General features: G+C 53.2%; 7 protein-coding genes across 7 annotated transcripts; 3 read left to right on the forward strand and 4 right to left on the reverse strand.

Moving 5' to 3' along the window:
- Positions 1–305: 305 nt before the first annotated feature.
- BJY04DRAFT_230293 (amidase family protein) lies at positions 306–2330 on the reverse strand (the record flags this gene model as incomplete). Its single annotated transcript, XM_073719259.1, has 2 exons — positions 306–1970; positions 2023–2330. The coding sequence occupies 2 exons, from the start codon at positions 2328–2330 to the stop codon at positions 491–493; spliced, it is 1788 nt and encodes a 595-aa protein (XP_073567855.1). The 3' UTR covers positions 306–490.
- A 213-nt stretch (positions 2331–2543) lies between these two features.
- Positions 2544–6671, reverse strand: BJY04DRAFT_121254 (chromosome segregation protein SMC). The gene is made up of 5 exons (XM_073708331.1): positions 6499–6671; positions 6271–6430; positions 5014–6224; positions 3070–4964; positions 2544–3011 (listed from the first exon to the last, which is right to left on the reverse strand). Exons 1-5 carry the CDS (start codon positions 6534–6536, stop codon positions 2719–2721), a joined length of 3597 nt encoding a protein of 1198 aa, XP_073567856.1. The 5' UTR covers positions 6537–6671; the 3' UTR covers positions 2544–2718.
- A 193-nt stretch (positions 6672–6864) lies between these two features.
- Positions 6865–8825, forward strand: BJY04DRAFT_196959 (serine/threonine-protein kinase RIO1). Its single transcript, XM_073712424.1, has one exon. It carries the CDS (start codon positions 6901–6903, stop codon positions 8578–8580), a length of 1680 nt encoding a protein of 559 aa, XP_073567857.1. The 5' UTR covers positions 6865–6900; the 3' UTR covers positions 8581–8825.
- A 34-nt stretch (positions 8826–8859) lies between these two features.
- BJY04DRAFT_221614 (putative arsenate reductase (Arc2)) lies at positions 8860–9403 on the reverse strand (the record flags this gene model as incomplete). The annotated part of the gene is made up of 2 exons (XM_073717182.1): positions 8860–9044; positions 9121–9403. The coding sequence occupies 2 exons, from the start codon at positions 9401–9403 to the stop codon at positions 8860–8862; spliced, it is 468 nt and encodes a 155-aa protein (XP_073567858.1).
- A 796-nt stretch (positions 9404–10199) lies between these two features.
- On the forward strand, positions 10200–11563 carry BJY04DRAFT_121263 (uncharacterized protein). The gene has a single exon (XM_073708332.1). The coding sequence runs from the start codon at positions 10431–10433 to the stop codon at positions 11430–11432; it is 1002 nt and encodes a 333-aa protein (XP_073567859.1). The 5' UTR covers positions 10200–10430; the 3' UTR covers positions 11433–11563.
- On the reverse strand, positions 11201–13521 carry BJY04DRAFT_196963 (autophagy-related protein 17). Its single transcript, XM_073712425.1, has one exon. The coding sequence runs from the start codon at positions 13315–13317 to the stop codon at positions 11695–11697; it is 1623 nt and encodes a 540-aa protein (XP_073567860.1). The 5' UTR covers positions 13318–13521; the 3' UTR covers positions 11201–11694.
- Positions 13522–14345: 824 nt separating this feature from the next.
- On the forward strand, positions 14346–17293 carry BJY04DRAFT_196964 (F-box/WD repeat-containing protein). The gene is made up of 2 exons (XM_073712426.1): positions 14346–15078; positions 15133–17293. Exons 1-2 carry the CDS (start codon positions 14707–14709, stop codon positions 16837–16839), a joined length of 2079 nt encoding a protein of 692 aa, XP_073567861.1. The 5' UTR covers positions 14346–14706; the 3' UTR covers positions 16840–17293.
- Positions 17294–17398: the final 105 nt, after the last annotated feature.

Below are 17398 nucleotides of genomic sequence, written 5' to 3' on the forward strand. Positions count from 1 at the left end.
CTGTGCTGGGCCTCTATTCCTTTGCTACTCGGAAGCCCAACTACAAGACTGTCATCCTCCATATTCGGAAAGATCTTGCTCTCCTCATGTGCCTGGTTGTCAAGACTTCTAATGCCTACGGTCAGATTGCCGATTTGCCCGAGTCTACAAGATCCCAAACCGACCGTGTCTCCGAAGATATCTCTCGCGCAAGCTGCAAGTGTATCCCTTTTTTCTGCTCTTTTATTAAGACCCCCCCCTACCAGCGGTATCCACACGTCGCTCCGCGCGTTATTTGGGAACAGTGACGCAGCCAAACTATATTCCCTAGTCAATAAAAGATCGCACAATATGAATATGAGGGTTATGATATCCTGCACTGATAACAAACAAGCTTTATAAAGGCAACCTTGAAGCCCATGTAGCTCCAGCTAAACCCCGAAGATGCCGTGTCAAGCATATTGCAAAACACATATACTCCGTAAGAATAAACAAGAGGAGTACAACTGCCTCAATAAAGAGGAACAGGTAAATTCCGAACCAAATACCCCCTCCACTCCGGCAAACTTCTCTGCCACTGCGTGCCCGTCTGCCTCTGCAAATCCTCAATCGCACTAGCCCACTTGACAAGCGCCGCTTCCGAAAACGCCGTATTCAGAATCGCTAGCCCATACGGCATTCCAGAGTCCCTGTTCGTCCCCGCCGGGATCGTAATCGCTGGATATCCCGCCTGCGCTGCGATCTGGATACTCTGCGCCACGTCGGGGGGTACTAATAGGCCATCGAGAACGGTATCGGTATTGGCACCCGTATCACCAAGCATAAGCGCAGCATCGATCCCTTCCTCGCGGGTTGTGCGACGGCAGAACTCTAAAGCCTGGTAGTAAGAGTCATCCATGATTCCCTGTGATGCAAGGGAGGCCTCGAAGCCGTCCTGTCCTGAGGCAAAAGCCGGGTGGGTAGATGGGTATCCGCCCTCGGAGCCGGAGTTGTCCTTGTTGTATTGGACGATGTCGGCGAGGGAGCGGATGGCTGTGTTGTTGAGCTCGGCGAGGTAGGCGTTGATGTTGTTGTAGAAGTCGACTTTGACGTAGGTGTACTCGGATTCATTGGGGTAGCCGCGCGTCGAGCCGTAGTCCCAGTTCCAGCCGTCGGGGGGCACGATGGTTTTGTAGTGGGGGAGCTCGGTGTTGTTTATTATGGTGGCTCCTGCGTGCTCGAGTAAGTGGATGAGTTCGGTGAGCTGTGTGATTTGGTCGGCGTCGCCTAGAGCCCAGAAGGAGTTCCAGGGTAGACCAAATCTGGCGCCTTGGAGGGCGGATTGGTTGGAGAGGAACTGCGTGTAGCCGTCTTTGGGAGTCTTGCCGGCCTGCGCGAAGGTCGCGCTGTCTTGGGGGTCGATGCCATAGATGGCGTCTAGCACGTATACGGCATCACGCACTGTTTTAGCGAAGCAGCCGACGCTATCCTGGTTTAGAGATCCGGGGATGACGCCATCACGAGAAGTCAGTCCCACAGTTGGTTTGATTCCGACGATAGCGTTGCGCTGCGCAGGGTTGATGACGCTGCCGTCGGTCTCGGTTCCTACGGCAAAGGGAACCAGATTCGCTCCAACGGCGACGCCGCACCCCGAGCTGCTGCCGCCCGGGTTGACGGTGAGATTATATGCACTGCGGCATTGACCTCCACGAGCTGAGTAGCCCTCGGAGTAGTTGGTCGAGCGCATGTCGGCCCATTCGCTTAGAGCGGCTTTGCCGAGAAGGAGAGCACCGGCCTTTCGCAGCTTATGCACAACGAAGGAGTCGCGAGGTACGACTGAGCCTAAGAGAGCCCAGCTACCGGCGGTTGTTTCCATGCGGTCTTTGGTTGCGATATTATCTTTGACGATAAAGGGGATTCCGTGAAGAGGGCCCCGGACCGTACCACTGGCTCGTTCCTTGTCCAGTGATCTAGCGATTGTGATGGCATCGGGGTTAAGTTGAAGGACAGCCCTAGGGAATCTTGTGGGCAAAGGATATAGTGAAACAGGAGGTAACTACTTACTTCAGGTACGAGTCTGTCTGGTAGATGCGCTCCGAATAACACTGCAGCAAATCGACACTGGTGAGCTTACCAGCCGAGAGTAGCTCCTGGAGGTCATCGATACTGGCTTCCAACAACTGGTGCCCTTTACAAGGGCGCATGGGAAACAAATCAGCGCCATTAGTGTTGACAGGAGGGAAGTCATAAGCATAGGGCTCTGTCAGGAGCTGGGACATGACCAAGGTGTCATCGTTACCAGTGTTAGAGGCCAGAACGCGAATGGCAGCAGTCAGGAATGCCGTCGCTCCGAAGAGGAAATATCTAGTCATTATGCCTGAAGAAGACATAATCCATGTGTTAAGGAGGCTGACGAACTTCTTCTGGTGTCGTACATCAAGGGTTACCCGAGGTTAGGTACCTACATCCCTGTTCTGAATCAGGCAGTAATCAGCGCGCTCGGGCTCAGGCTGGACTCGGTACTTAACTACCCAAAACACACGCTGCTGCTGCTTCGCACTAGACACATGATAGAAGAAGTAGCATGCCTTAAATGTGCTAGTATTGGGAATCCTGAACCACAGAATAAAGTACAGAGAGAACAGAACATAGATACTAAATAGTAACAAACAACACAACACCCCTGTGCAATGAACAAACTGAATCAATCATTACCATACCATCCTAGCCCATAATAGCCAGGCCTCAACCAGCAACAATCTACGTCTTCTGCTCCTCAACAAACTTTAACGCCTCCTCCCTCGACACAACATCAATAGTACTCGCCTTCTGGCGGAAACTAACACCGTAACACTTCTCAGCCACGTGCAGCATCTCCGGCCGGAAAGTCGTGCAGATGAACTGTCCGTTTGTGGAATCCGAGATAGACTTGAGCATCTGGGCCACGGCAGTACGGTACTGGGCGTCTAGGTTTGCGTCGATTTCATCAAAAAGGTAGAAGGGTGCAGGGTCGCAGGCTTGAATGGCGAAGACGAGAGCAAGGGCACAAAGACCTGTTATTTCGTGTCAGTATGCTTTTGCGTAGAGGAAAACTGCGTCTGGATGACTTACTCTTCTGGCCACCACTCAACTGCTGGATACGCTGCTGGTCGTCGTGCTTGCTGTTGAAGCTGACGCTGATGCCGACACCAACGTAGTTCTCGACGCTTTGCTTGGCCGCTTCGTCGTCGGAGTCGACGTCGTCAGCCTGCTGTGAACGGTCTGTTTTTCGTTGGATGATGAGCCGCCCGCGGCCGGCGGGGACGAGCTTCTCGAAGATGTTGGCGAATTCACGAGAGACTTGCTTGAATGTTCGCTCGATAGCCTCGTCCTTGCGCTGGTCAAGGACTGTGATCAGGTCGTCGATGGACTTTTGGGAGTCCTCAAGCTCCTTTCGTCGGCTGGTGAGAGTCTCTCGTTGCTTGGTGAAGCTGTTATATTGCTCAAAGGCTTTCTTGTTAACGTGCGAATACTTCTTCAGCGCTTCATTGGCTTTGTGGAGTTTCTTGACAACCGTGTTGGAGTCTGTGTTCTTGTATTTGGTGAACGCCTCGTCTGGCAGAACTCCGAGATCACGGATATTGGCAGCACATTCGGCGGCCTGTTTAGTGAGGGCGGCCTTCTTCTGCATGCTCTTTTCCATACGGCGTTGGTGCTTTTCAATCGACTTGGCCAGCTCCTCCAGCTCCCGCCGGGATTCGGCATTTTGTTGCGTCAGCTCCGTTACGCGGGCGTTTGCTTGCTCGATAGACTCATCGACCTGGCCAAGTCTTTGACCAACTTTCTCAAGAGCTTTGGTAAGACGCTTCATCTCGCGCTGCGTCTCCTTGAGGCTTCCTTGTCCTTCACCATCAGCCAGGTCCGCATCTTGGCTAGACAACTGATCGAGGCGAGGGTTCAGGTTCTCCCACAGCTCCGCCTCCAAGACTGACTTGCGTGTCTCTAGCTCACTGCGCTCGCGAGAGAGTTCTTGGTACTGCTGTCTAAGCTCTGTCACAGTTGAGTTCAGCTGTTCCAGGCGTGCTTCTTCCTCGTCGCTGAGCGCTTTCTGAAAGGGCGACGAGAGTTCGGCCTCGAATGCATCCACCTGGTCCTTTAGAGCGGTCAAGTTGCTCTCAATGTTGCGCAGTGCCCGTCGCTTGGCATCGAGATTGACATTCTGCTTTTGCAACAGATCACGCTTGCTCCGTAGCTCTTGACGTAATGGCCCACTGCTGTTCTGTACCTGGTGCCTTTGTTGCTCCAACTTCTGCAGCTCGCCCACCGCTCGCGTAACCAGCTGATCTAGCTTCTCCAATTCCTCGCGAATCTCACTTCCGCGGTTCTTCTTGGTCTCATACTCGTCCCTCCACTTTGTCAGGTTCTTTACGGCGTCAAGGCGGGATTGACGCGAGTCATGGAAACCACCGGTCAGAGCACCCCTCTTGTCAGACCGATCTCCCTCAGGTGTAATGGCGTTGACGCCATGGCTCCGTGCGTACTGGGAAGCAACCTGAAGGTTGGGGCAGATGATCGTCTTTCCGAACACATGCTGGAAAGCTTTGTCGTATGCACGGTCGTATTGCAGCTTCTCAATCATGGGGATTGTGTCGCTTGCCTTGGGCATGTTGAGTGGTTTGCTTCTGAGCCTGTTCAGGGGCATGAATGTGACTCTTCCAGCCTTTTCCTGCTGCAGGATTTCAAGAACTCTGGTAGCAGTCTCGTCGGTATCAACAACGTAATGGAACAGGCTCTGCCCGGCGGTGACTTCAACAGCAGTGCGGTATCGGTCGTTCACATCGAAGAGTTCCGCAAGAGTCCCATAGACGCCCTCCAGCTTGTGCTGCCGCTTGATCCTCCGCACTGCAGCAATACCGCGACTGGTATTGTGATCCATCATGTGAGAGAGATTGCGCTCGGCACGGTCAACTTCCTTTGACGCATTCGCTAGGATAGAGTCAAGCTTTGCCTCTTCTCGCCAGAGTTCCCTAGTCCGGTCAGTTTCGGTCGTCATAACTTGGAATCAGGGATACATACTTTCTCTGATCAACCAACCGTTCCCTCTCATCCTTAGCCGCCTGAACCTGTTGCTCAACCGTTTGAATGGTATCTCCCCGTCCATCGATTTGCTTGCGTAGTCGTTCGGTCTCGGGCTCCAGAAGAGCAACTTCATTCTCGATTTCCTTGATATCCTCCTGTGTTTGTGACAGCACAGCTTGTACGCTCGACATAGATGTGTAGTTGTTCTTGATTTCCGCCTGCAGCCACTTGTCCCGTTCGGACTTGTTCTTAAAGCGCGAATTTCTGCCCTGCTTGGCGTACAACCTCTGGCGCGCAGTTTCCGCTTCGGTCAGCTTTGCCCTGGCATCATCTTCTTGGTCCTTTGCCGTGTTGAAGCGAGGGGTAAGCTCGTCAAGCTCTGTCTGGCGCTCCTTGATCGCCGTTTGGACGGCCTTCAGGTCCTCGTCATGGCGAGCTTTCAACGCTTGAGCCGTTGCCTGGTTATCTGACAGTGACTTGGCTTGCAGTTCAACCTGAGCAAGCGCCTTTGAAGCTTCGCGGCGCTCATCTTCTAGTTGTACTTTGTCGACCCTGAGGAACTCGATCTGTTGTTTGCATTCGGCAATCTCTGCATCGATTTGGGCCATCTCTTTCTCACCTTGGATGAAGCGATCGCGGTTGATATCCGTATCCTCGACACCGGTCTGCCGTTGCTCCTCGAGGCTGTCGAGAAAGCTTGAAATTTCTTGCTGCTCGCGGGAGTAGATTGTGTATTCCAAGCATCTTCGCTCCTTGTCCTTGTCCTGAAAGTTCCTCAGCTCATCCTTTTCCTCCTCGAGTTCGGCAAGTCGCTCGTTAATGAACTCCAACAGCTCGTCAATTTTGTCTCGCTTGTTGTTGGTCTCGTGCATGATTTTCAAAGATTCCGCACGGCGTGCCTCATACACCTGGGTTCCTGCAACTTCCTTGAGCAGATTCAACCGTTCCGAGTCCTTCATGTTTGTCAGCGCCGTGACTCGGCCTTGCGGTACAATATAGTAAGGGTTCGATCGCGAAAAACCGGCGGATTCGAGCAGGTTCATAACATCCGATTTTGTCGCATTCTTCCGGTCGAGGGTGTACTCGTCTTTCTTTAGACCGATTGTTCGGCGGAGGACAAGCTCTGGCTTTCCAGTGGGAAATCGATCGTCCGAGTTGTCGAAGATAATCTCAACATACGCCGACATGACCGCAGACCCTGAACCTTCCTACTTGCTGTCAGCCTCCATCCACAGAAACGGACATCCAACCTACGTGCAACAGAGCCTGGCGCTCCTCTCTGCCTAGATGAGTGTATGCATCACTGAGGACGAAGCGAATGGCCGCGAAGAAATTACTCTTTCCGGAGCCATTGCGACCGACGATGACATTGTGCTTGGGCGAGAAGGGTTCAATGACCGTCTGGTCCTTGTAACTGACAGTACATATTCGTGTCAGTAGCTCCTCCTGTGGTATATCTAGCGACAAGATAGGACGACTTACCTCTTAAAGCCCTGGATAATAATCTGCTTGACATACATCTTGACCGATGCGAAACACAAGAACCAAGCGCCTACACCTCAAGCGGACAGATCCGCCAGCACCAAGCCAATGCCGCAGTATGAGACGACGAATGTCGACAACAACGCAGGGCTTTCGTCCGATCAGTTTGCGGTGCCTCGATATTGGACGATCCAAGCCGGACACGCGCACCACTCGACGCGTCCGCCAGCGGGGATTCTGCCGGGCGGTCAATGAGTTGTAATCTCCACCTGCCTCAGGCTTTCATCCAATCGGGGACCTTGTAGATTAGATAGGCCATTTTTCTCCCAAAGATTTTCTGCGGCCAGACGATTCTCCCCTCTTACAGTTTATTGATCGTGGAGATTCTGCTGAAGCGCCATAATGTCGTCAGCTCAAACTACAGCAGCAGCATCGCCTGCTGATGGCATTGCACCCTCCCATACCTATATCCCCAACCAAGGCTATGCGAATGCCGATGGCACTACCCCCGCTATGGCGGGGCAAGACTTGACACCCAACGACGAAGATGATGATGATGGCGAAGACGAATACTACGATGATATTTTCGAGGAGCAACTAGACGCAGACGACTTCAACTCATCCAATCCAGCAGATCTCACGAAAGCCTACAACCGTCAACGAAAAGTAAACGAGCTCGCCGCTGATTCGAATATTCCCAAGTGGACGTACCCGAAGACAAACACACAGAAGCCGACGGTCAATACGTACGCATCCGTCGATGACGAGATCAAGTCACTCACTCGCCATGCCGGAAAGATTAAGCTGGATAACATGCAGTCAGGGTTGGCTGTGCGTGGTGAACGTGGTGCCGACAAGGCGGACAGAGCTACCTCCGAGCAAGTGTTGGACCCTCGAACCCGCATGATCCTTCTGCAAATGATCAACCGCAACGTCGTTTCCGAGATCCACGGATGTCTGTCGACCGGTAAAGAGGCCAACGTCTACCACGCCATGCTCAACTCGGAAGATGATTTCGATGCTCCTCCGACCCACCGTGCCATCAAAGTGTACAAGACCAGCATTCTGGTGTTCAAAGACCGAGATAAATATGTTACTGGAGAGTTCAGGTTCCGACAGGGATACAACAAGAGCAACAACCGAGCTATGGTGAAGGTGTGGGCCGAGAAGGAGATGCGCAACCTGCGAAGAATCCACGCCGCTGGCATTCCTAGTCCTGAACCCATCAACCTCCGCCTTCACGTTCTTGTCATGGGTTTCATTGGCAACTCAAAAGGGCTTGCCGCTCCCCGATTGAAGGACGTCGAGTTCAATATCCCAGACCCAGAAGCGAAGTATCGCGAGATTTACATTGAACTACTGGGCTACATGCGCGTCATGTACCAAACTTGCCACCTGGTGCACGCCGATCTGAGCGAGTACAACACCCTCTATCACAACAACAAACTATACGTCATCGATGTCAGTCAAAGTGTGGAGCATGACCACCCACGGAGTCTGGAATTCCTGCGTATGGACATCAAGAACGTCAACGACTTCTTCCGCCGCAAGGGTGTAGATGTTGTTGGCGAACGGACCGTGTTTGAGTTCATCATTGCTGGCGATGGGCCAACTGCGGTATCGGAGGAGCTGAATGATGCCGTTGAGAAACTCTTCACCCTTCCAGCCGAGACAACTGACGAAGTCGACACTGCCGTGTTCCGTCAACAGTACATCCCTCAAACACTCGAACAAGTTTACGATTTCGAGCGTGATGCTGAGAAGGTTCAAGCTGGCGAAGGAAGCGACCTTGTTTACCGTGACCTGCTAGCGCGCGAGAAGCAGTCCGCGGCCGCCGATGAAGACGACTCCGGCTCTGATGCCAGCGGTGGCGTCTCAGTCGCAGACTCCGAGGACGAGGACGAAGACGAGAAGGACCCGTTCGAGAAGAAGACTCCTCGAGGAAAGAAGCACGAGGACAAAGAAACCAAAAAGGAGCACAAGAACAAGGTCAAGGAAGAAAAGCGCGAGAAGCGAGCGAACAAGATGCCGAAGCACCTGAAGAAGAAACTCGTGTCTTCATCGTCCAGAAAGCACAAGTGAGCAGCGAGCTGCTTCTTTCCATATCGTCTGCCACATTTCATGGCAAGCTTCTACAAGCACCAACCTAGGATCTACCTGCAAAATACCAGATCCAACCATCCGGCGCAAGCCATCAGACCGAGGGCATCACACCCTCACGGACTATACCCAGTCCAACACAAAATACGATAGAAACGCATGAATGACTCTCAACTAGAATCACGAATAGTATCTCATGCATAGAGATTACATTGCACACGAGATCCATCTCATCCACCTCTAGAAACCCTATTTATTAAATCATTCCTCCCAAACAGCCCTATCATACCCATCAACCAAACCCGTAAACTCCTCCCCCGCCTTAACCCACCCCTTAATCCCACCCTCCAGCCTCCAACTCTTAACCTTACTCTCCGACACCCCCTTCTCGTTAAGATAATCCGCAAACCACCCCGCCGCCCTAGTCCCCCGTCCTTGCGACGACCCTGCAGCATAGAGTCAGCAATCCACCCAAATCCCACCCCATCATTGCTCAAAAAAAAAAAATCAGGAAAAACAAACCACAATAAAACACCACATCCCTCACCCCCGCACTCCTAACAAGGACAAACAACGTCTCCAGCGTCGGATAAAGACTCTGCGCCGGGAGATTCAGCGACCCGCGGATAGTGCCGCCCTCAAAGTCTACTCTGCGGAAGTCGACCAGGAGAAAGTCGGATCCTGAGACGCGGGCGTTGGGGCCTGGCGTGAGCCATGAGAGGAGGGTTTCGCGGGGGAGAGAGGCCGGGGAGGTGGTTTTGGGGGCGGGGAAGGAGGCGTGCCAGGGGGTTTCTGGGTCTGGCATTGTGAGGAATTTGGGGTTCTTGAATAGTGAGAGAGGGTGGATGAGGATTAAGTTGCTGGTAGTGATTTAGGTAAGAGTGGAATTGGTATAGTTATGGGTATGAGGTGGTGGCAGCCCTGGAAGTGCTGGTGGGGTACTAAGGTAGATGCCGTAGCCGAAGAATGTCACTGCGGGGTTGTGGTTGGTTCAGGTTTATCACTAAGTCTAGTCCAGGGAGAGTGTTACTGATGGAAGAACCAAGGAATCAATCTAGGATTCCAAGGACTACTGGCGTGCATTTTTCAGGAACCAAGCTAACCTTAACTTTAGAGGCAAAGGCCCTTCGACCCCGGAGAATTCTGCAGAGGCCAGCTAGGACGCCGAGGGAGGGAACGAAGTACCGTACCGGTGCTTGTCGATCTAGAATGGTGAGCTTGGATGTTCGGAGTCGCAAACAGAGGACCAGGCAGGCAACTTCCGCGAGAACGAGAATTCCAGCTTCTACTTCATCTCATGAGTCCTCATGAGGAATACAGACTAGAGATGAGGTTCGGATAGTGTTGCGCCGAAGAAACGTGGAGGCTCTTATAGTTAGCCCCGCAGTGGGCTGTTCCAGCCATGCCAGACTCCAACCGTCCAACGGTTCTTGATCTTGTTCTCTCTACTGCATAGTCAAATCAACAGTATTGAAGCTGGTTAACACCGGTGGTATTTTCTATAGTATATTTACCTGCATCAAAAGGATCTCGCCGCCAACCGCAGATCATCTCCAACTTGATCAGCGCCTCAGGCTGCAGAAATATATCTGACTCAGAGGAGGCGAACAGCTCCACCGCAAGGTACCCTTGACTCAAGAGAACACGATTTCTTCTTTCAATTTATTGTGTTGCCTCTAGCAGAAGACATAAATACCTACTCGCACCATCTTTACCCTTGTACCTATACTGAAACCAAAAACTGCCCCTAACCACCCTCTATATAACATCTACATCTACCCCGCACCACAACCTACTGATCACCAGCATCAATTCTATCTCCAACTACAACAATGTCAATCCCAACCCCAACCCAAGAAGTTCCCAAGACACCACCACCACCCTCCCTCAAGAAAAACCCCAAAAGAAACCTCCCACACATCCACCTCCTCCTCATGGAACCCAAGCACCGCACCGCCTTCCTCGCCGCCCTCTCCAAGTCCATCCCCTCATCCTCCTCCACACCCAGAACCGCAGTCCCCCCCCCAATCCCTCTAACAACACACTCCACATCCCTAAACCAACTCCCCCCAACCCTGCACTTCGACGCCATCGTCTCCCCCGCAAACTCCTACGGCCGACTGGACGGCGCCTTCGACGACGCCATCTCCCGCGCCTTCTGCCTCCCAGATCACAGCTACGATACGCTAACGAGGCAGGCACAGAGAGTTCTGTATGAGCGGGTTCGGGGGTTCCTCCCGCCGGGCGGGTGCGTGCTTGTGCCGTTTCCGGAGGAGCTGTTGCATTATGCTACCGAGACTGAGATTGAGAATAAAAAGGGTAGAGTGGAGGGAGAGGGGAAGGACAAGAAAGATCAAGACGAGGAAGCCTCGAAAGACAAAACCCCTACTTCTACTTCAGAGCATTCGGAGCTCGGCGGCCGCTGGGGCTGCAAATGGGTCGCGCTGTGCCCGACGATGCGCACGCCGGATACAGCGCGGTGGGACCGCGAGGTCGTGTACGAGTGTGTGTGGAGCTTGCTGTGCGCCGTTGAGGGGTGGAATCGGGGATTCGACGACCTGCTTGAAAATCAAGGGGGAGAGGGAAGCACGAGTATCGGGGCGGGAACATGGGCGGGGGAACAACACCGACGCCTTGGACGGATCGAGAGTATTCTGATCACGCCGATGGCGACGGGGTGCGGGGGCGTGAGTGCGGAGAAATGGGCGGCGCAGTTTGTGCTTGCGATGAGGGATTTTGTGGATGCGGTGGAGAGGTCTGAGAGGTGGGAGAGGCTTGGGTGGGGGGAGATTTATGAGGTTACGAAGGATGTGGAGAAGACGTGGAGGATGTAGATAGGTGCAGGGGGTGTTGTAGTTGTATATACAGATGGTATTGTTTGGTAGCTTGTTGACTGTCTAAGACCTATCAGAGCTCTCTTTGATCTCCATTCCAGGTTGATGCACTCGCAGTGTTTACATCGCAGCAGGCTGGAGTATACATCTGCGATGTGCAGCTGCTGGTCGGCACAGGCGAGGCCTGGCTAGTTCATCATGTAGGTCGTGTTTATTTACAGCTATAGAGTTGGTGTACAAATCTAGATGAGTAAGTTGGCGGTTAAGACTCCTGTCGGGTGATTGCGTTCCGCTTGCTTTTCAACCGAGCAAGAGCCTGTTCGACAAGTGTTTTTGGAAGATCAGGAAGGATTTCTCCAGGGCCTTCGAGGTGCTGGACTGGCTCATTCTCACCCGACTGGTCTGGGTTCTCTTCGATTACACCCTTGAGAGGTCCACCGGTGATACGGTAGAATTCAACGCGCATTGGCTCTCGGCTTAACCCAGGCCAGATGTCTGACGGCAGATAGTCACCTTGGTCTACCCGGAATGTTTCCCGCGCGTTGACATCTTCGTCGTAAAGAATGTCGAGTTTGTGGCGTGCCTCGCGGAGGATCTTCTCAACTCGATGGCGTACATGTCGACGGCGTGCTACCTCAATAATCAAACCGTCGTAAGCATCCAGGAAGCCGTCGTACAGGGCATTTAGGTCGGAAAGATTGGCCAGCCCCTCATTGATACAGTCGTGCTCTTCATTCCATACACCAGTGAAACCATGGGCCTGCGCGATATAACCAGGTAAGCGAGTCGAGGCAAGGGAGGACAAGTGGCTGAAAACATCTTTAGTAGCGCTGTAGATAGCAAGGAAGCTGTCCCGTTGGGCGAGAAGGTTCTCGATCACCGACTCCATCTCCCCGATACGGTCTGAGATTTCCATCACGACATCCTCCGCCTCAGCTGCGTCATTGATGATGACATTTACCATTTCCCGATAGTGGGAGTCACTCAACGGGTCGAGCGGGGCGTTCATATTGGCGATATCTCCCTCAACGTCCTGACCGCCTCGACTTCCGATCACTCCGGCTGGTAGGTCGCCTGTGATGGATTGGGCGGCTGCACCCCCTCCCTCGGTGTGCTTGACGGCGTTGACGCACTGATCGAAATGGGCGACCAATGATTCCAGCAGCTTCGCCATTTCTTGCGCATGCATCTCAAGCGAATGCACCATCGACGGCATGGACGATAAAGAAGGCAAACTGGGATTTGATGCTGACTGTGAGCCGGACGAGGAAACAGATGACCGGGATGAGGCCAGCTTGGTTGCAGCCCGGTAAGTACCTAACGCCTTTTTGATCGACTGCAGCTCGCCATCGAAATTGCGGTTGGAAGAGTCCAATTCCGCCTGCGCGGCATTGATCCGATCGATTGAGTTTTTTAATGTCGCATGGAGCTCTTCGACTCCGCGCTCGTCCACAAAGTCATGCAGACTTTTGGGGTCCTCTCCTTCAGGCCGGAAAGAGGCATGGACTATTGTGTCGCGCAGTTGGCCGAGGGTCTTCTTGAGCCGTGCATCTGCTTCGTCGAGGCTTTTGAGAGCACCGTTGAATTCGGAGCGGCCTGTAAGGGATATTTGCTCGACCTCGGCTCGCACGCTGTAGAGAAGCCGTAGCTGGTTGTTTAGGCCATTGCGTAGAAAGCCTGTGCGCGCGGAAACCACCACAGTCTCCTCGAGCGTGGAGCGAGCGGCTGTCACGATCTCGTTGGCCCGCCACACATGATTAATTGATGACAGAGATTTCTTTGCCGCGATGAGATGGTCAACCAGCGTATCTAGCGCAGGAGTCTCGTGGGCTTGTTGCTCAGCAGGAAGCGGACCGCTGGATCCGGAGGAGCTCAAAGCTGACATTGGGATTCAAGATGAAGCTGGTATCAGTGATATGGGCCCATATGGCAGTGACGCAAGAAGGCAGTGGGAGCGTTCTTAATGGTGTATCAAGGATGCGGAGAAGAGAGCAGGGGTCGAGACTCGAGTCGAGGCCAGCCGCAGTCACGGGATAGCGGGTGTGTACCTGTATTTACGCACGTGATGGGATGTTCCACTATGATTCTGATACCACTCTGTAATCTACGATATCTATCTCGTCGATAGCTTTAATACTCTCGAAGAACCTCTGGACATAACGCCCTATGATAGGCCAAGCTGAACGTCTTTGAACGGATCTGAGCCTCCTGCAAACGGGCACGATATCACTTATCTGCCTGTAATATCCCGCCCCAGCATATGCAATCAATGAGTGTACTTTAGCTCCAATCAACCCATCTGGAGCGAATCATCACGCTCCAACCTACCGGGAAGATGCCCTGCTTGTCCCGGTCAGCGTTGCACAGCTCAAATTAGAGGATTGCGGTGAGACAAAGGCTGTCCTTGCAGAAGTCGGACAATTCGGCGACTCATCCGGCAGCTGTGGGGCGTCGGGGAGCAGAAATGTGAGAGATCTTCATGTCGACATCAGACAGATCCTTTGCAACGGAGGTGTCAATTGTCAAGCACGAGGGAGCGATATCTCTCGTGATTAAGGAGGTCGTAAAAATAGCGTGATACCAGCTGAAAGGATGAGCCGGGGTTAGGTCTGTAGTGGAGACACCGAGACAGCCGGTTGCGTGCCTGAATTTAAAGGAGTAGAAGGCGAACACCGCGGGGGATCTGAGATTCTGCTGTCTCGGGCGATATCAACTCCATCTGGGTCCAGAATGTCACGACTAGTGCAAATCTTACAGGGGCATGGCGACGAATGGTGTCAATCTGCCTTCTGCTGCTGTCACAACGGGGCCGCATTGCGCCATCGGAAGCACGTGATCTACCAAAGGTCCGGAGCAGCAGTGGAGTCCAACTCCAAGCACGCAAGCACGAAGACAAGATCCTCACTTGCGTGATCGATGAGCCATCCACTTCTCCCTACTACACTTACCGCTCCTTTATACTTATTATATTGTTATTAAACCGACAGGTGAGATTTTAACCTCCCCCGTGATATATCTGGCCTCGCCCTGTCTGTTTGAAATCTCTCCTCATGCTTTCTTTTCACACAGGGCGGCGATAACCACAGCCAGCCTTATCACGAACGTCGCCACCAAGGTTCACCTCGCTCGCAATTTGTCAGACAGGGTCCCTACACGCCTGACGTATATACCTGACCTCTCCCCTCTTTGCGCCCATTCACCCGATCACTCTCATTACATCGTCGGCAGGATACCGGACCAGCGCATTCGACATCCAGGCCGACAATCCACGAAAATGTCTACTACCGAAGATAACCGCGCCCCCCTCGTTATGACGGAAAGACGGCGATCGGACGATGCAAGCGACTCGCACGAGTCTTCGTCGTTCAAGTCTATCTTCGGAGGGCCCTCTCAGAGTCCGGAGTTGAGGGCAGAAGATCTTGAATCCCACCACCATGCGCACTACGAGGGTTCTTCGAAGCTCACAACTCAGAATGTCGCTCCTTTCCTCGCCAGACACATTCCCGAACAATACGCACCCCTAGGGCCGCAATCTATTCTGCCGGCTCAACTGCATAGTGCAAACTCCAAATACTGCTATCGCCATCGCCCCGACCTCAAATGTCGCCGCCAGGCCGACGAACCGTCAATGGATCTGCTGCAGCGGGTAGGTCATTTCGCTCGTGCATGCTTCATGCCTATCGTACTGACTCTCTAGCAGGAGCTCGAGACCCTTCCTCAAGGCGATCAACAGAGCATCTCTCACGTTTGGTCGTTGTTCTCCGCCGCTCCAGCGAAACACCGAAAACTTCTCCTGCAGGGAATAATGGCGCAGTGTTGCTTTCCTCAGCTTTCATACATCTCAGCCACCGTTCGCGACCTCATCCGCATCGACTTTGTCACCGCACTTCCTCCCGAGATCGCCTTCAAGATCCTCTGCTACCTAGACACCACCTCGCTATGCAAGGCTGCTCAGGTTTCGCGAGGATGGAGGGCGCTGGCCGATGATGACGTGGTCTGGCACAGGATGTGCGAGCAGCACATTCATCGCAAGTGCAAGAAGTGCGGGTGGGGTCTGCCGCTGCTGGATCGTAAACGCCTGCGCGAATCGAAACGCGAAATCGAACTTCGGGCAACAACATGGGACATCAGCAACACAGAGGCGGAGTCTCCGCAGGAGGTTGCGCAAGAGGTTGCGCAAGAAGTGACACCGGAGGTACAGACAGAATCCGCCGCTTCTGGTAAGCGGAAAATTGAAGAGGAGCACGACGCCATCGTCAAACGCCAGTGCTCGTCCCTGAGAAGCGAAGGTGACAAAGAGGACGATTTCTACAAGACGCGGTACCGACCTTGGAAGGAGGTCTACAAGGACCGCTTTAAGGTTGGAACGAACTGGAAGTACGGACGATGCTCGATTAAGACATTCAAAGGTCACACAAACGGTGTTATGTGCTTGCAGTTCGAGGATAACATCCTCGCGACCGGTTCTTACGATACGACGATCAAGATTTGGGATACGGATACTGGTGAGGAGTTGCGCACGCTTCGTGGACACGAGTCTGGCATTCGATGCCTCCAGTTCGATGACACCAAGTTGATCAGTGGAAGCATGGACCGCACGATTAAGATTTGGAACTGGCGCACTGGCGAGTGCTTATCTACATACACCGGTCACCGGGGTGGAGTCATCGGCCTTCACTTTGATGCGTCGATTCTTGCGTCGGCATCGGTGGACAAGACAGTCAAGATCTGGAACTTCGAGGACAAGTCGACCTTCCTTCTCCGCGGACACACTGACTGGGTCAATGCTGTGCGAGTGGACACGACCTCTCGAACCGTCTTCTCAGCCTCCGACGACTGCACAGTACGCCTTTGGGACCTAGATACGAAGACCTGCATTCGGACTTTCCATGGACATGTGGGTCAAGTGCAACAAGTTATTCCGCTTCCTCGGGAATTCGAGTTCGAGGACCACGATGCCGAGTGCGAGAACGACAACCTCAGCACGACATCTGGCGACCACGAGCCACGCTCACTCCAAGCTTCCATGGGACTGGAACCGAACTCGACGTATAGCCAGTCCTCAGTTTTCGGGCCCGGTTTCGAGAATGGCCGTGCGGCCCCTCCCCGGTACATGGTGACCAGTGCCTTGGACTCTACCATCCGTCTGTGGGAGACCACCACCGGCAGATGCCTGCGCACATTCTTCGGCCATCTCGAAGGCGTTTGGGCTCTCGGAGCCGACACTCTCCGCATCGTCTCTGGCGCCGAGGACCGCATGATCAAGATCTGGGATCCTCGAACCGGCAAGTGCGAGAGAACCTTCACCGGCCACTCTGGCCCAGTAACCTGTCTTGGGCTCGGAGACAGCCGATTTGCCACTGGCAGCGAAGACTGCGAAGTGCGAATGTACAGCTTCCAGAGCTAAACGACTGCTTGCCTTTTTCTTTCTTCTTGACTTACCTTTAATGACCTGTTTTATTCATGGATGGCGGATACCCTGACGGCGTTTGGTACCTTTACTGTCATTGCTTTTCTATCTGGATTTCGGGTGGCGGATTTACATTGTGGCGTTGGAAAAGCACGGATGATGGCGTCTTCACAAAACGTTCTGCTTCAACGCATGACTTGGCGGCTCGGGTTTCGCAGATAGCCTCTAGCTAATTTACACATTGCTTTGCTACATGTCGCATTTTCTCAGTTCCCATTGACATCATCGACATCCTGAATGGTGCTGGAGGTTCATCCCTACTATTTAGGGCGGCAATTTTATCGTTCAAAACTCCACGGGACACTTCTCTTTCCTCTTTCTTGACGAGGCCCCAGAGGTGATTTGCTCACCTCTTCAACACCAGCATTTACTACCCTTGACCTTTATCCTCCCTTCGTGAGCACGCCGGTTTTCTAGCTGCCTCATTTAGCCATTAATAATGGATCGACGAGGAGACATTGAAGATGGCTCCAAAGAGAACAGCCCCCCCCCCTCC

This window comes from Aspergillus karnatakaensis, assembly GCF_047715665.1.
Source record: "Aspergillus karnatakaensis strain CBS 102800 unplaced genomic scaffold BJY04scaffold_50, whole genome shotgun sequence".
Lineage (NCBI taxonomy): Eukaryota > Fungi > Ascomycota > Eurotiomycetes > Eurotiales > Aspergillaceae > Aspergillus > Aspergillus karnatakaensis.

Excerpts from the sequence above, each read along its gene's own strand:
- BJY04DRAFT_121254 (XM_073708331.1), bottom strand. The coding sequence starts at position 6,536 with ATGTATGTCAAGCAGATTATTATCCAGGGCTTTAAGAG. Across the intron at positions 4,965-5,013 it reads CGGTTGGTTGATCAGAGAAA|GGAACTCTGGCGAGAAGAGG; the intron begins GTATGTATCCCT and ends TGACCGGACTAG. Across the intron at positions 3,012-3,069 it reads GTTGAGTGGTGGCCAGAAGA|GTCTTTGTGCCCTTGCTCTC; the intron begins GTAAGTCATCCA and ends ACGAAATAACAG.
- BJY04DRAFT_196959 (XM_073712424.1), top strand. The coding sequence starts at position 6,901 with ATGTCGTCAGCTCAAACTACAGCAGCAGCATCGCCTGCTGATGGCATT.
- BJY04DRAFT_121263 (XM_073708332.1), top strand. The coding sequence starts at position 10,431 with ATGTCAATCCCAACCCCAACCCAAGAAGTTCCCAAGACACCACCACCA.
- BJY04DRAFT_196963 (XM_073712425.1), bottom strand. The coding sequence starts at position 13,317 with ATGTCAGCTTTGAGCTCCTCCGGATCCAGCGGTCCGCTTCCTGCTGAG.
- BJY04DRAFT_196964 (XM_073712426.1), top strand. The coding sequence starts at position 14,707 with ATGTCTACTACCGAAGATAACCGCGCCCCCCTCGTTATGACGGAAAGA. Across the intron at positions 15,079-15,132 it reads CAATGGATCTGCTGCAGCGG|GAGCTCGAGACCCTTCCTCA; the intron begins GTAGGTCATTTC and ends ACTCTCTAGCAG.